The sequence below is a fragment of the Lithobates pipiens genome, unplaced genomic scaffold (genome assembly GCF_037356315.1).
Source record: "Lithobates pipiens isolate NorthernLeopardFrog02 unplaced genomic scaffold, aLitPip1_a1.2 Scaffold_18, whole genome shotgun sequence".
Lineage (NCBI taxonomy): Eukaryota > Metazoa > Chordata > Amphibia > Anura > Ranidae > Lithobates > Lithobates pipiens.
Window position 1 is genome coordinate 601,671,597 of NW_027507758.1, and position 18,043 is coordinate 601,689,639.

At 40.8% G+C, this 18,043-nt stretch overlaps 1 protein-coding gene across 6 annotated transcripts in view; it reads right to left on the minus strand.

Annotated features, from left to right (window-relative positions):
* Positions 1-8,945: 8,945 nt before the first annotated feature.
* The window catches only part of NCOA1 (nuclear receptor coactivator 1), a 620,070-nt gene continuing 610,972 nt past the window's right edge, over positions 8,946-18,043 (minus strand). For 4 of the 6 annotated variants that reach the window (XM_077489247.1, XM_077489250.1, XM_077489246.1 and 1 more), the window contains 2 exons: positions 16,206-16,283; positions 8,946-13,837 (listed from right to left, as the gene is read on the minus strand). In XM_077489247.1, coding sequence (XP_077345373.1) covers positions 13,667-13,837; positions 16,206-16,283 — 249 coding nt within the window. In that variant the 3' untranslated portion in view covers positions 8,946-13,666. The remainder of the gene's footprint in view (positions 13,838-16,205; positions 16,284-18,043) is intronic. The other 2 variants (XM_077489251.1, XM_077489249.1) reach the window with 1 other exon arrangement.

Sequence of the window (18,043 nt, forward strand, 5' to 3'; positions counted from 1 at the left end):
AGTGTCCGATGTGTCTGCCATAATGTTGCAGTCGCTATAAAGATTGTCTCCATTACTAATAAAAAATGTATAATAAAAATGCCATAAATCTATCCCCTATTTTGTAGACCCTATACATTTTGCGCAAATCAATGAATAAACACTTATTGCGATTTTTTTTTTGTTTACCAAAAATATGTAGAAGAATACATATCAGCCTAAACTGTGATTTTTATATATATATATAAATTTTTTATTTTTTTTTGGGGGGGGGATATTTATTATAGCAAAAAGTAAAAAAAAATAGCTTTTTTAAAAAAAAATCATCTCTCAGTTTATTGTTTATAGCGCAAAAAATAAAAACCGCAGAGGTGATCAAATACCACCAAAAGAAAGCTCTATTTGTAGAAAAAAAAGGCCGTCAATTTTGTTTGGGTGCAACGCCGCATGACCGCACAATTGTCAGTTAAAGCGACGCAGTGCCGAATCGCAAAAAGTGCTCTGGTCAGGAAGGAGGTAAAGCCTTCCGGTGGTGAAGTGGTTAAGGTCCCCATTAAGACCCCTTTCACACTGGGGCGCTTTGCAGGCGCTACAACGCTAAACATAGCGCCCTGAAAGAGCCGCTTCTGTATCGTCCCCCCCCCCCCCCGAGGGCTTTCACATTGGATCGGTGCACTGCCAGGATGCTAAAAAAAAGTCCTGCAAGCAGCATCTTTGGAGCAGTGAAGGAACGATGTATACACCGCTCCTTCACCGCTCCTGCCCATTGCAATCACTGGGGCAGCGCGGCTATTCTGCTGGTATAGCGCTGCTGCAGCAGCGCTTTGCGGGTAGTTTTAACCCGTTCTCTGCTGCTAGTGGGGGGGGGGTAAAAGTGCCCTGCAATCGACCGAATAGCGCAGCGAAATTGACGGTAAAGCGCTGCTAAGAATAGCAACGCTTTACCGCCGAAGCAGCCCACCGCCTAACTGTGAAAGGGGCCTTAGAGTCCTCATTACATCAGAGTACCAGTAGAGTTCCCCATACAGCAGGGCCCCCCAATAGAGTCCCTCCTTATGTCGGGGTCCCCATTAGAGTCCTCTTTATATCAGAAACCCCATCAGAGTTCTGTGTTCCTATTAGCCCTACACACAGTCAGATATTCCGACGGAAAAAAAAAAATGGACCGTGTTGTCGGATAATCCGACCATGTGTGGGCTCCATCGGACTGTTTCCGTCGAAATATCTGACTGACAAAGTTTTAGAGCTGGGCTATAACATTTTCTGATAACATGATCCGATCGGACTTTGTCCAATCGTTAGTAGAGAATTGCGATCGGACAAAGTGCCACGCATGCTCAGATCAAATTCTTAGACCAAAGCTATTGGCTACTAGCCTGAACGTAGTCCTGTTGTAACGAAATAACGTCATCACGCTACGAAACGATCGGATTTTCTGACAACTTTGTCCGACCGTGTGTATGCAACACCAGTTTCGGACAAAATCCGTCAGACAAAATCCGACGGATTTTGTTGTCGGAATGTCCGACCGTGTGTACAAGGGCTTAGAGCAGGGGTCTCAAACTGGCGGCCCTCCAGCTGTTACAAAACCACAAGCCCCATCATGCCTCTGCCTATGGGAGTCATGCTTATAACTGTCAACCTTGCAATGCCTCATGGGACTTGTAGTTTCGTAACAGCTGGAGGGCCACCAGTTTGAGGCCCCTGGCTTAGAGTTTCCTCTTACGTCAGGGTCCCCATTACAGTCCAATTTTACATCGGGGTGCGTTGCATGTGGCATTCACATTACTATTATTTTTTTTATGTTTTCTGTATTTTATTTAAATGATCACACATAAGGATTTGCATATTCATCCCCCCCCCCTAGTGGCCATCTTGTATGTTGCATACAGCCCCCTGAGATAAGACCTCAGCAACACAGAGAGGGCCCAGCAAAAAGAGCTTGTGGCTGAGTTTAGCAGTTGTTCATCAGAGGCTGCAACATACAAGATGGCCACTGGGGGGGGGCCTTATGTGTGATCATTTAAATAAGGTACAGCAAACATAAGAGATGGTCACTAGAGGATGCAGACTTTACCATTGCATTCCTCTATCCCATATATTTGAGATAACAGCCTTTTTTTTTAATACATAGTCTAAACCGGCCCCTAAATAATTGCTAATTCTGGGCTCAAGTACCACCAAGGGTCACATTTTGTCCCTGCCGGTTCTTTTTCAGAGGCTGACTGCCACACATTCTTTTGTGCAAGGCATTACATGTATTGCTCCACTGGTGAAGACTCCGTTGACGCCGTGAGACCCTCAACCTGGTACTTTCTGTATTGCAGAAATCTCCATTTGTACCCATCTAGGATATGCCTTCAGTCCTCCTGACTCAGGAGGTTTATCTTTCCGTATGCCATTACTTTGGCTCAGAGAATTTGAGAATTGGCTGCTCTTTCATGTAAGGAGCCACTCCTGAAGGGGCGTTTTCTGAAAGCAGTGGGCCTGTGTGCAACACCATAAGTTGGGCCTTCCTGCACGCCGCAACAATAATTGGGCATGGTTTTTACTGCGCTGAATGTTGGCCAAGGCTTTAAAGTGGTTGTAAACCCTTACAGACCACTTTGACCTACAGGTAAGCCTAGATTAAGGCTTACCTGTAGGTGCCAGAAATATCTCCTAAACCTACACGGTTTAGGAGATATTTGCAAAAGGCGCATGGACGGTAGACAGCGGCGCACTGAGCGTGCTGTTGCTAACGGCGATTATGCCGTTAGCAGCAGCTCCCGCGTGCATGCGCGGGAGCGATGTCGTCGTGGCTCCGGCCAATCGCAGTTCCGGAGCCGCGATACCCGGAAGGAAGATGGACGCTCCGTGGAAGAGGGCACAGCGGCAACATCGCCGGCTCCTGTGTCAGGTAAGTGACACATAATGGGCTACTATGGGATGCATAGTAGTCCATTATGCTTTACCTTTGCAGGGAAACAAAGAGGAGGTAAAACCAATCAGGGTTTACTTCCTCTTTAAAGGGGTGCAGAGCACAGGGAGTCAGTAGTAAGTAACGCAGAGTTCAGAGGTCAGTAGTGAGGCAGAGTTTGGTGGTCAGCAGTGACGCAGAGGTCAGTAGTAAGCGAGGCAGAGTTAATGTGTCTGTAGTAGGTGACGCAGAGTTCAGGGGTCAGGAGTAAGTGACACAGAGACAGAGTTTGGTGGTCAGCAGTGAAGTGGAGTTCAGGGGTCAGTAGTAAGTGAGGCAGAGTTCAGGGGTCAGTAGTAAGTGAGGCAGAGTTCAGGGGTCAGTAGGAGGTGACGCAAAGTTCAGAGGTCAGTAGTAAGTAAAGCAAAGTTTGGTAGTCAGTAGTGAGTCAGGGTTCAGTAGTGAGGCAGTGTTCAGGGAGTCAGTAGTCACGTAAAGTTCAGAGGTCAGTAGTAAGTGAGCCAGAGTTTGGTGGTCAGTATTGACACAGAGTTCAGGGGGTTAGTAGTGATGCAGAGGTCAGTAGTGAGTCAGGGGTCAGTAGTGAGGCAGAGTTCAGGGGTCACTTGTGAGACAGAGGTTAGTAGTGAAGCAGAGTTCAGGGGTCAGGAGTAAGTGACACAGAAATCAGTAGTGACACAGAGTTCAGAAGTCAGTAGTGACGCAGGGGTCAGGAATAAGTGAGGCAGAGTTTTGGGGTCCATAGTAAGTGATGCTGAGGTCAGTAGTAAGGCAGAGTTTGGGGGTCAGTGGAGACACAGAGTTCAGGGGCGGGAGTAAGTGACACAGAGGTCAGTAGTGACGTGGGGTTCAAAAATAAGTGAGGCAGAGTTTGGGGGGTTTGTAGTTAATGATGCAGAGTTCTGAGGTTAGTAGTAAGCAAGGAAGAGTTTGGGGGGGAGGGGGGGGGGGTCAGTAGTAGGTGACACGGAGGTCAGTGTTAGTTGAAGCATATTTCAAGGGTCAGTAGTAGGTGATAGAAAGTTCAGAGGTCAGTAATAAGTGAGGCATATTTCAAGGGTCAGGAGTGACACAAAGGTCAGTAGTAATTGATACAGTTTAGATGTTAGTAATGATGCAGGGATCATGATTAAAGCAGAGTTTGGAGGTCAGTAGTAAGGAGGCAGAGTTCAGGGGTCAGGAGCAAGTGACGCAAAGTGTAGGGGTCAGTAATAAGTGACACAGAGTTCAAGGGTCAATAGGGAGTGACGCAGAGGTCAGTAGTGACGCAGAGTTCAGGGGTCAGGAGTAAGTGACACAGAAGTCAGTAGTGACTTGGGGTTCAGTAGTAAGTGATGCAGAGGTCAGCAGTAAGTAAGGCAGAGTTTGGGGGTCAGTGGTGACACAGAGTTCAGGGGTCAGGAGTAAGTGACACAGAAGTCAGTAGTGATGCAGGGGTCAGGAATAAGTGAGGCAGAGTTTTGGGGTCCGTAGTAAGTGATGCAGAGGTCAGTAGTAAGGCAGAGTTTAGGGGTCAGTGGAGACAGAGTTCAGGGGCGGGAGTAAGTGACACAGAGGTCAGTAGTGACGTGGGGTTCAAAAATAAGTGAGGCAGAGTTTGGGGGGTTGGTAGTTAATGATGCAGAGTTCTGAGGTCAGTAGTAAGCGAGGAAGAGTTTGGGTTCAGTAGTAGGTGACACAGAGGTCAGTATTAGTTGAGGCATATTTCATGGGTCAGTAGTAGGCAATAGAAAGTTCAGAGGTCAGTAATAAGTGAGGCATATTTCAAGGGTCTGGAGTGACACAAAGGTCAGTAGTAACATATTATTAATGATGCAGGGATCATGAATAATAAGTAATAAGTGACACAGAGTTCAAGGGTCAATAGGGAGTGACACAGAGGTCAGGAGTAAGTGACACAGAAGTCCGTAGTGACTTGGGGGTCAGTAGTAAATGATGCAGAGGTCAGCAGTAAGTAAGGCAGAGTTTGGGGGTCAGTGGTGACACAGAGTTCAGGGGCGGGAGTAAGTGACGCCGAGGTCAGGGGTCAGTAATAGGTGACACAGAGCTCAGAAGTCAGTAGTGCAGTGATGCAGAATTCAGGCTTCTGTAGTAAGTGATGCAGAGTTCAGGGGCCAATAACAATAGACAGAGTTCAGGGGTCAGTAGTAAATGATACAGAGTTCAAGAGTCAGGAGTAAATGACACAAAAGTGTCACACAGAGTGTGTGGTGAGGCGAGCCGGTCGGGCTCTGCGTTGTATTCAAAGAGAAGGATTTTAGCTGACAGCGTGAGGAGAAAAAAAAGCCGATCACCGGCTTATGAGGGACATAAATTCCCGAAGAGGAAGGAGGCAATTCTGCCTCATCTGTGCCAAGCAGTACCCCCTGCCAGTGCCACCTATCAATGCCCATGAGTTCCACCTATTAAAGGCCCACAAGTGCCACGTATCAATGCCCACCAGTGGTGCCAATCAGTGCCACCTAGCAGTGCTGCCTATCAGTGTAACCTACCAATGCCGATCAGTGCCCACTATTGCCACCCATTAATGCCCATCACTGCCACCTATCAATGCCACTTCTCAGTGCCCACCTGTGCCACCTATCAGTGCCATCCATATCAGTGCACACTGGTGCCCATCCGTGCAGCCTCATCAGCGTGCATCAATGAAGGAGAAAAATTACCTGTTTGCAAAATTTTATAACAAAATATAAAAAAAATATAATTTTGTTTAAAAAAATGTGCCCTTTTTAAAACATTTTTTAACAAAAAATAAAAACCGCAGAGGTGATCAAATACCACCAAAAGAAAGCTCTATTTGTGGGGAAAAAGAATTAATTTGGGTACAGTTTCGTATGACTGTGCAATTGTCCTTCAAAGTGCGACAGATCTGAAAATCGGTCTGGACAGGAAGGGGGTTTAAGTGCCCAGTGAGCAAGTGTTAAAATGCCTGGTTCATTCCTTCGATGCCCTCGCCATTGGGCAAACATATCTGGAGACTCTCTGCTGCGTTCCTGTTAAAGACTTGCCTGGCTGACGTCCCTTCTGGTTCCTGATCCTGTCTGCTGCCTCTGACTATGCCGATCTCTGGCTTCCTGATTTACTGGCTTATTCTGGCTACCAGCTTTGTCTACCATACCCTGACTACGTTTTACTATTTGTACCATTTTCTGTTACCATTATATTAAAAGGAGTGATTTTTTTTACTGAATTTTCTGTCTCCGTCTGGTTCATGGTTCCTGACAGTAGAGTAGACTGAAGACTCTGATGTGAAAGGAGGAGACATGAGGACTCTGGTATGAAAGGGAGGGCTGAGGACACTTAGGTGAAATGGTGGAGGTGGAGAATGGGTGGGGGGGGGGGGAATGAATGACTCTGATGTTAACGTGGGTACTAAGGACTCTTATGTGAAATGGAGGAAAGGGGGACTAAAGACTCTGATAAAAAGGGAGGATATCTGAAGGCATTTCCAAATGAAAATCAGTTACAGGATTATTTAGATAAAAAGAGGTGGGAGACCTTTTGATTAAAAAAAAAAAAAAAAAAGACAAAAACAAAATTCAGAATTTTAAATGACTTTATTTACAATAACAGAATAATTAAACATTGAACAAGCCAATATTATAACAGCACAAAGCAGTATTTTTTCAGCCCCATGCCCCACTTCCCTGCCAGGTGAACCCGCGTCCTATACATCTCCAAACTTGACGCAGGTCCGCCTGGCTAGGAAAAAAGGGGTCACCAAACTAAATTACGTTTTTTTTTTCTTTAGCGACACGCCACAGGCATCTGAATTCAGATGATTATCATAGGGCACCTTACATTCTCGTCTCTTTTTTGTTTAATGCATTGTTACATTTTTTGTTTTTTATGTTTTTTTTTTTTGTTTTGTTTTTAATTTTCTAAAGAAGTGACTGTTCCTTAAAATATATTTTTGTATTTTATTCTCCAGAGCAAACCTTAAAAAAAAAAAAAAAAAGGACCGTTAATCGCCAAACAGTTCGCTGGAAAGTATTCAATTTTAATTCCATCTTACAGTACATTCTTTCCTTAACTTCTACAAATTCTAAGTAGAGAAAATAGAAGCAAAAACTGAATTTTTTTTTTTTTTTTTTGCTATGCAGTTTTCCTTAAGAAATTAAAAGCAAGATCAGTTAGCTTTTTTGTTTTTTTTTACAATAAATTATTTCATCCATTACAATAAGCCAGCAGTTCTCAAACAAAATATAAAACATTTTTTTTTTTTAAGGGGGACAAATCTTTTATTTAGCAGAAAACAGTTTCACTTTTTTTTTTTTTGTCTTTTTGTCCATTAGGTTGGGGGAAATATGAAAAATCCCGATGTTTACAATTTTTATTTATTTTTTCTTAAGAAAGAATCACAATATAAAACTTATTGTCATACTTTTTTTTTTTTTTTTTTTTTACTTTACGAAAAAAGCAGCTGGCTAAGGAATCTTGATCCAAAATGTAATAATAAATTGTATATAGCAATTTACCGAAATGCTAAAAGGTATGGGACTTTGTGGTTTGTTTTTTTTACATTTTTTTTATTTTTAATTTTTTCTTTAATTATCATTTAGTAGTAGGACTTAGAAACAAGGCCCTTTGCGAAGATTTAAATAATAAAAAAAAAAAAGTGTGTTGACATGCTGGTTATTTTTTACAAGTTCTAGAAGTCAGGTTTTGGATAAAGTTAAAAGGCGCCCACCGTGTGAGAAGGGAGAAAAATTAAAAAGTTGTATCTGTAGCTTTATATACAGCAAATCTGCAGCAGCAAATATAACAAAGTCACTTACTTTTAAAAGAAGTCCGAGGCACTGCCTTTTTGTAGAGATTTTACACACACACACACATATATATATATATATATATATATATATATATATATATATGTATATATATATATATATATATACACACATACATACACAGACACACACACACACACACACATTTATATATATATATATATATATATATATATATATATATATATACACAAACACACACACACTTGTTGTTAATTATTCTAAAAATGTACTCGTGGTTTTAAAAATAATCTTTTTTTTAAGCAATGTGTGCTTAAAGTGGTTTTTAAATGACATTTTTTTTTATTAAGTCCTACAATTTGTTTTTCTAATTTATTATTTAAATCCGAGTTAATCTGATATTTTCTATTTAAAAATAATGATGTGTTTCCGTAAATTAAAACTTTTTTTATTTACATTAACAGCTGGGCAAAATGAATCATGATTGTTTGGTTCCTCAAAACCTTTTCTATTTTAATGTTGAAGCAAAAATGTTCCTAAAATCTGTAGTGCTTTGGTGATTTTCTAATTCATTATTTATTAGAGTAAATAAAATATTTTGTATTTAAAAATAATGAAATATTTCTGTAAATTAAAATCATTTTTTTTTTAAATTTTACAAAAATGGCCATTTATGGTCATAATGAGTCACGGTTGTGTAGTTCCTCAAAACCTTTCATTTTTGTTTTAATGTCGAAGTGGAAATGGTCCAGAATCTTCAACTATATTTATTATTTTAATACAAATTTAAGATTTAATACAAATGCAAACTCTTTAACTGTATTTATTTTTTTTTCATTAAAATTGGAGATTTTTTTTTGTGTTAAAAAAAATATGAAAATAATAGGTGCAGTTTGCAGTCTCTAAGACCAGAAATCAAACCAGACCCTTCTTTGTCCATGTGAGGCAATTTGTGCAAATCTATAGTACGAGTTTAGAATCAAGTCCTAAAACTTGCTTTTCTAAATAATTTTTATTACAGCAAATCAAATATTTTGTACTTGAAAAAAAAAAATCGTAAAAATAATTGCCATTTACAGCTGGTCAAAATGAGTCATGGTTGTGTGGTTCCTCCAAAACCTTTCATTTTTATTTTAATGTCGAAGCATAAGCGTTCCTAAACTCTTTAGTATGGGTAAATGCTTCAACTATATTTATTATTTTAATATAAATTTAAGATTTAAAACAAATGCAAACTCTTTAACTGTATTTATTTTTTTCATTAAAATTGGAGATTTTTTTGTGTTTAAAAAAAAAAAGAAAATAATAGGTGCAGTTTGCAGTCTCTAAGACCAGAACTCAAACCAGACCCTTCTTTGTACATGTGAGGCAAATTTGTGCAAATCTATAGTACGAGTTTAGAATGAAGTCTTAAAACTTGCTTTTCTAATTCATTTTTATTACAGCAAATGAAATATTTTTGTACTTGAAAATAAAGTCATATTTCTGTAAATGAAAATTATTTAAAAAAAAAAAATTGTAAAAAAATTGCCATATCTATAGTACGAGTTTAGAATCAAAATGAGTCACGGTTGTGTGGTTCCTCCAAAGCCTTTCATTTTTATTTTAATGTTCCTAAACTCTTTAGTATGGGTAAATGCTTCAACTATATTTATTATTTTAATACAAATTTAAGATTTAATACAAATGCAAACTCTTCAATTGTATTTATTTTATTTTTTAAAATTTTTTAATTAAAATTAGAGAATTTTTTGCCGTGTTAAAAAAAGAAAATAATAGGTGCAGTTTACAGTCTCCAGAAACCAAGCCAGACCCTTTTTTGCCCACGTGGGCAAATTCATGCAAATCTATAGTATGAGTTTAGAATAAAAAAAAATATAAAAATTGACAATTATTTTAATTGAATTAATTTTGTTTAAACGTGTAGAAGTTTAGAATTAAAAAACAAAAAAGAGATAAAAGGCAGTGCCTGTGACCTCCAAAAACACAGAGTAAAAACAATGCTTACAAAAAGTACAATACAAGTCCTTTATACTTTCCCCCGACATCTAACTAATTAAAAAAAAAAAAAAAAAAAATACTGGTGTAGATAAAGATTTCCTTCCATGTACAAAAATGAAAAAAAAAAAAAAAAAAAAAAAGAAGAAAATAAAGGCCCTGTTCTTAAGACAGAAAAAACAAAAAAAAAAACAAAACAAAAAAACATTTATACAGATTCCTGATGCATGGTACCACTATGGGGTACAGGCAGTAGGAATATCCTGAGTATAGATTACATTGTTATGGACTTAGTAATGGCGAGTCTGGAGGGTATAAAACGTCCTAGCAGCAGGTTAAAGCGATTACTCGTCTTAGGCTACACATACTGATAGCCATTTGCAGGATTTTATAATACAAACCACTCTGTTACATATTACATCAGAAGCACACCAGGGCCGGATTTTTAGAAGAAGGTGACCTTGGAAGGTCTTGATGGCCTTTTTTTTTTTTGACGGGGCTCCATTTGCTTCATAGTAGACCCGTCACTTTACTGTACACATTATGTAGCAAAGGAAGAGCGTTAATACATTTTTTTTTTTCAGTTATAAAGGGGGTATTGTAGATTTTAAAGGGTGAATAGCCTATTCCTATTGCATTTTTACTCCTACAGCAGTCAAAAGATAGTATAGCAATGGAGAGTTAAGTGTGACTTGTGGTGGCTGTGATCTCCTTGTAGACAACTTGATGCCAGTCGCACCTAACCACTTTTTCTCTTCTAAATATGTGAAGGTGAAAATCAGAGTAAAACCTTTACAACTTGAAAAAAAAAAAAATACAATTCAAAGTGTCTACGCTTCCGTAATTTCATTTGCTACAAAGCTTTGGTTCTCTTCAACCAAGTCTCGACCAGATGAAGAAATTCACCCTCTAGAGTCCACCCAGAGTATCATTTCCAGGCATGGCTAATCTCTGGATGCCTACCATGGTGGTAATGCATTAAAAATGACCCAGTTCCGGTGAGCAGACAGCGGACTGCAGGCCCTTTAGCACGAATGAACCATTGAGTAGCCCTCAGAGTTTGGTGCCGTCATAGTTGAGTCACGGTTAGGCCTGGATATAAGACACCTTGGGACTTGAATCCGACCCTGCTTCCTGGTGGATATATATGACCAAAAGTACATCAAGATATTGATACACATGTGAGCTGAACCTTCTTTTCTACAATAGCCTTCCCTCTTCAGAGTGGTCAAATGAGATTTAAGTGGATCTCTGTTGGTTTTGGAGCGATAACTTTATCATGCAAAAAGGAAAGATGTCTCAAAGATGGCATGAAGGGAGCCTAGGTCTTACTATGGAAGTAGGAGGACATTGTAGGGGAGAAAACATGCTCAATTCGGGGCCGTTATTTTCAGATATTCATCTTTAAGTCAGCCATAGATGGTCTGAATCTCGACCGGTTCAGCAGGCAGCTATATTCGAACCATATATGGCCAGGCTGAATATACCTAAGTTGATCGATTAATCAACCTGGATAAAACCAGTCTGTCAGATTTTACATGCTATTATAGCCGCTAGCAGTATTTGCTGTGTTCTCAATGGCTCCATGAGAAGGATTCCCCCATCAACACTAACTGTGTTGATGGGGGAATCAAGTGATTTTGTTGCAGGAAAGAAAATCACTCCATCTATGGCTGGCTTTAGTCAAAAAGAGAAATCTGTTCCTGAACGAGAAACAATGATATCTTCGTGCTCTGTCCTCCGAGGTAGATGCAAGGATTGAGCATAGGCAAGACAGCCTTCGTACTCAAAAATGGAAGGGTTGCTATGGCTGACTGGTTTTTGAAGGTTCAAGCCATGGGCCTAAGTCCTTCATCTTAGATTACTGAGCCAAAATCGTTATGCAATGAACCAGTTCTGGGTCCTGGGTATTTAAGTGTTTGCAGAAAGGAGGAGCCATGGTATTTTTTGCAATCCAGATAAAGTTTATTGGTCTCAGTATTGGGTGAGAGAACATGTTTCAAGGGGTTCAAAGGGGCCTTCCTTCATCAAAGCTACAACAAACTACAAAGCCCTTATTGAGGGACCTATTGGACCTTCATAAACATGTTGACTCTTAGACTCCTTTTACACAAAGGGTCCGATTAGGTCCCCTTGTCAGTTTTTTCAGTTGGACCTAATTGGACCTTCCATTCAGCCCTATGGATGGGTGGCTACCTCAAATCTGAGGTAGGGAGATCCGTCTCTTTCGGTCTAGGTGGATCAGATTGGAAGGCAGTCGGAGTCAATTTGCACCAGGCCGCTCATAGAGCAGAGTGGGCTCAGTCCATGTCAGCTCTGCATAAGCTGAGCAGACATGGACCTGTCATCTGCTGTACTCTGATCAACAGGAGATGGACAGATCCCCTGCTGATCATAGTGGAGTCTGCCTTCTGTGAAAGGGGCCTTACTGTGACCAATTACCTGGGCTACAAATATAGCTCACCACTCTACACCTTCTACAAATCCTGAACCTTGGCCCTTGTGCACTAGAGAGCTGCCTACTACCCAACTGGAATACCAACATGCACTAGGGTTCAACGCTCCACCACCTAATTTCTCGAATGAGTCACCAGGCAACAGTGACGACTGCAACTCCAATATTGAGAGGTTGCTCTTAACCAAGACATCAATATGCATTTTTTTGGTCGCCATTTCATTAGCTGTGAAATATTTCATGATTCCTCAAATAGTAAACATGTCTTGGAATCAGGTCAGACCTTGTTCTGACACTCCAAAACCAAATAAGACCACAAGCATCCCTTACCATTTTACATACATTTTTTTCCCCTCCTTTCGACTGAACACCGAAACAGAACGAAACAAACCAAAGATATGAGGAAAATATGGATGAAAGGCATGATGTAGGTTACGAAAGATGGTCATTCCCCATTAAAAAAAAGAGATGCTGTGTAGGTTTCACGGTCTTATTCTTACCGTAGGCTTTGGCCTACCTCTGCCATGCTGAAGTTGACTTCTGTTGGCCTTGCAGAGGTAATTCGGCAAAGACCATTGTTACACAGGTTACTTGTCTGTTCATTATCTGAGTAATAGCATATATAACAAGAGGTGAAGAGGGGGTTTTACAGCACTTTTGAGGCTGTCCTCGGTCAATCTTACTGACCTCCTGAATACAACTGATGGCAAGAAAAGCAAAAAAATTCTCTTTTGATTTTTAACTTCATAATTTTGCAAAATTTTCTGTGGTTTCAAGAAATTTTGTCAAACCTCAGGAAAGATAGCGGGCTGCCACTTTTGCTGCTCCAGCAGCAAAGAGGGTTAAAAAAACAGGCCCTAAAAAGGTGCGCAAAGCAGGCCTCTCACTTAGAAAAGACATGATTGTACATACAAGCCAGTAGTAGCTCTACAAATGCACTTCAGCTGCAACAAAGATGCGCTTTACCTCGGTATAATATATATACTTTCTCTCTTTCTCTCGTTCCTCCCCCACAATCCCCGCCACCCGTAAGTTACCCAGAACCCTTCACTCTCTCCTCTCCTTTCGGGTTCCACATCAGTGACAGAACCAGCTGAAACTGACATTCTGCGACATTCTCTCCAGGCGCGCAAAAACGCCCGATTTTCCTTTCAGTGTCATCACAGCGACTGTTTACAAAAATAAGTATCATCTGTCATTTGGCTCGAAAGGGGACCGTCGGTCCGATTGTCCAGCCCTGCAGCTCTCTCCAAACGTCCAATGCTGATCAAGCGCTCTTCAAAAGAGGGCAAAGGGGCTAATGGGGATAGAAAAAACAAAAACCTGCGGCAAAACATCGATTTTCCTCCGCTCTCCTCTTTTTTTTTTTTTCATTTTTACACTTAGCAAAAGCGTCTTTGCCTGGCAGTTTTTCCGACCCAAAAAAAAGGATGGCTGCAGTTTGAGATATCAAAGATCTCTGCAAAAATATAGAACATATATATGTTGCATATATATATTTCTATAGCTTGTCTGTGTTACGGGTTGCATCTCCCTTGCTTTAACAAGGTCTGGTCAAAGCTGTCATTCAGTGAGCAGTTGTTGTAAGAGGCTCTTCTGTTGAGCCTGAGGGGTGGTGGGCCCAGGTGTGGTCTTCTGAGAGGCCATGGGTCCTTGTTGGTTCAGGTATGGGTCCCCACCCACGAGGTTCACTGTACACTGGACATCGGCAAACACTTGTACTTGCTGGACCTGCTGGTGGGAAAACAAAGGCTTAGATTAGGAGAACTGGCTCCTCTCACCCAAAGAATAACATTTGAATACAATATTAACATACAAAGCCATCAACAACCCTGCTCCAAGCTACATCACCAATAAAGTCTCAAAGTATCACCCAAAATGTCACCTTCACTCCCCCCAAAAACGACCTGCTCTCTTGATTCCTCATTATCTCCACCCCCAGGTCTTCTCCAGAAACTCTCCCATCCTTTGGAACTCCTTACCCCAACCTGTCCAGCCATCTACTCTGTCTACCTTTAGGCAATCTCAGAAAATGCATCACTTCAGGAAAACAAAAACCAAAGAAATTCCCGTCTGAACTTACCGACCAGCCTGCTAACCAACTGAATTATCCTGTCTAACAGTATGCGTTAAAAACAGGGGTTTAATTTGCATTTTGAGAGCCCCTCCTTAAAGGCACAGGGGTTCATTGTACACCCAGTACATAACGGCAGCAAAGGTGTCCAGTGCGTCCCCTTACACATGTATTTGCAAATGTGTACAAATGAAACCTCTGTTTTTAAATGCATACTGTTAGACAGAGCAATTTGGTTGGTTAGGAGGCTGGTCAGTAAGTTGAGCTGGGAATTTCTTTGATTTTGTTTTGCATGTGTTGCCCTTCCATGTGCTCCTTGCTGCAAAGGCCAGTTATAGGTGAGGGCAGTGGCCATTTGTTTGATCTCTTCAGTAAAGTCTACCCTGCCTCTACCCATCATGGTCCTGGTCATCCATCCTTCTTAAGTGATTATACAGGACTGGTGATCCATCACCCCTAAGTTATTTTACAAGACTAGTCACCTATCCATACTAAGCTATTGGACAAGAAGTCTGGTGACCCATCCTTCCTAAGTTATTGTACAAGACTAGTGACCCATCCATACTAAGTTATTGGACAAGAAGACTGGTGACCCATCCTTACTAAATTATTGTACAAGAGTGGTTATACAAGACTGACGATTCATCCTTTCTAAGTTATTGTACAAGATGGATCACCCACCCTTCCTAAGTTATAGTGCAAGACCGGTGATCCAGTCTTACTAAATTATTGCACAAAGCGACTAGTGACCCATCCTTTTAAATAATTATACAGCTCTGGTGACCCAATCCTTACTAAGTTATCTTACCAGATTAGTGACCCATCCTTACCAAGTTATTGTACAAGACTGGTGACCCATATCTCTAACTTATTGTACAAGACCGGTGACCCAATCCTTCCAAAGTTATTTTACAAGAATAGTGACCCATCCTTACTAAGTTATTTTACAAGAAGACTGGTGACACACCCTTCCTAAGTTATTGTAAAAGATGGATCACCCATCTTTCCTAAGTTATCATGCAAGACTGCTGATCTAGCCTTACTAAGTTCTTGTACAAGAAGACTGGTGGCCCATCCTTCATAAGTGATTATACAACACTGATGACTTTTCCTTCCTAAGTAATTATACAAGACTGGTGACCCATCCTTCTTAAGTTTTTTTTCAAGACTGGTGACCCATCCTTTATAAGTTATTGTACAAGACTGAACCTTTATTTTCTCCAAGAAAGAAAAATATGAAGGGTTGATCTCTTCTTCTTAAAACTCAAGTTGCCTGGCCGCCATGCTGATGGTTTCCAAACTTTGACTCACTGACCCAGAACAAGTAAGGAGACAAAAAGTTTTGAGTTTCCTCAGGGCTTTCATTTGTTGCATTTTGCAAGTATTGAAAGAGGACACAGACGAGCAGCCACCCTTTTCAGAAGCAGGTTGGAAATGGATTGCTATGTACTTTAACGAGAACATGTTGCTTTGGCCATTAAGTGCAAATTGACAGGATCCAGGTTCTCTTGATAGCCCCCCTCCTCTGCCCTCTATGAGATAATGCTCACCTTAACCACGCATCCCGTCACTTTTTCATTCCTACTGGACCTCTGTGTTAGCTCCATGTCAGAGCTTATGTAGGGTTATTCACATGACCCCCCCCCCCCCCCAAGTGACACTGTTTGAACCTGACAATGAATTGCTCAGGCTTGGGTACTGCATTTTGGGGGGTAAGGGGAGAAAGCCACATGCTCCCCCATACTCAGAAAGCCTGTGTATTTTCAAGGGGTACCAACAGATTAACAGAATGCTGTGGTAGCATGAGGATGGTAAGTATCAGTGGATATGGGCTAGCAAGAGGACCTGTCACTTTACCTGGTAGAGGCAGATTGAATGAAAGGAGGTTGTGAACCTTAAAGAGATGCTTAACTTGAGACACTTCTCAAGTTAAAGAAAGTAAAGGTGAATTTCCAGAACCTCTGCAAATTTCAGGTCTTGGGGGACAGCAGAAGAAAGAAAAAAATACTTATCCTTTAAAACACATACCTGTCCTGTATCTGGATCCGTCTTTAGCAGGTCTGTTGAGTACAATCCGCTTGCTCTAAGAGATGGGTCATTCACCTGCTGTAATAAAGATGGCAAAAGAGGTCTTTAAGCAATCAGAACCACTAAAAGGGCCAGGTTTGTTGGTTACACGGGAAGGGGCATGGAGGTACTTTAAGTTTCCCAATTTACTGGTGGAAGTTTGGGAATTTGGTCAAACTGACCTCAGAGTTCCCAGTATGGCCAAAAGATTGTGAATACCTAACTATAACAGCTACTAAAGGATCGAAAGTATGTGGGCCTCTCTCCAGTTAATCAAGTGCAGGTGTTTCCAGTTTTGTTACTGTATACAAAGACATTTTAGTCCTCTTAACAACAGTTTGGGGAAGATTTCTTTCGGTTCTAGCATACCTGTGCCCCTGTGTACAAAGCCTGTTTCATAACCAGTTGGTGTGGACCAGTTTGGTGTGGAGGAACTCAAGTGTTCACAGAGCTCTGATCTTAACCCTGGTGACCCAAGTTATTGTACAAGGCTTCGTCACCCATCCTTCCTAAGTTATTGTACAAGGCTTCGTCACCCATCCTTCCTAAGTTATTGTACAAGGCTTCGTCACCCATCCTTCCTAAGTTATTGTACAAGGCTTCGTCACCCATCCTTCCTAAGTTATTGTACAAGGCTTCGTCACCCATCCTTCCTAAGTTATTGTACAAGTTTAGTCATCTAACTATACTAAGTGATTAAACGACACTGGTGACTCATCCTTCCTAAGTTATTATACAAGGCTGGCCATCCAATCCATCTTTCCTAAGCTATTGTACATGACTGGTGATCCATCATCCCTAATGTATTATACCCATCCTTACCATCCTTACTAAGTTACCGGACAAGAAGACTGGTGAACCATCCTTCATATGTGATTACACATCACTGGTGACTCATCCTTCCTACATTATTGTACAAGACTAGTGGTCAATCCTTACCAAGTTATTGTAGAAGAACTCTGGTGACCCATCCTTCATACCTTATTGTACAACACTGGTGAACATCCTTCCTAAGTTATTGTACAAGACTAGTGATGGCCAATCCTTACTAAATAACTGTACAAGAGTGATTATACAAGACTGGTGATTCATCCTTACTAAGTTATAGTACATGATGGAGCATCAGTCCTTCCTAAGTTATCGTACAAGACTAGTGACCCATCTCTACTAAGTTATTGGACAAGAAGAATAGTGACCCATCCTTTATAATTGATTGCACACCACTGGTGACCCATTCTCTGTATGTTATTGTACAAGACCAGTGACCATTATTGTACAAGAAGACTGGTGACCCAAGTTTGGTACGTTATTGTACAACACTGGTGAACCACACTTCCTAATTTATTATACAAGACTAATAACCCAGCCGTACTAAATTATTGTATACGCTTGATTATACAAGACACGAGATCTTTTCCTTTCTAAGCTTTTGTACAAGTTGGACTAGTGATCCAGACTTACTATTGTTATTGTACAAGATGACTGATAAGCCATCCTTTATAAGTGATTATACAACACTGGTGACCCAATCTTCCAAGTTATTGTAAAAGACTAGTAACCAATCCTTGCTGAGTTATTGTACAAGAAGAGTAGTGGGCCCATCCTTCATAAGTGATTACACAACACTGGTGGTCCATCCTTCCTAGGTAATTGTACAAGAATGGTGACCCACCCTTCATAAGTTATTGAATACAACGTCCTAAGTTATTGTACATGGCTGGTGTCCCATTATTCGTAAGCTTTTGTGCACACCTGGCTAAGTGACTGTACAAGACCTGGAGACCCATCCAAACATTCCT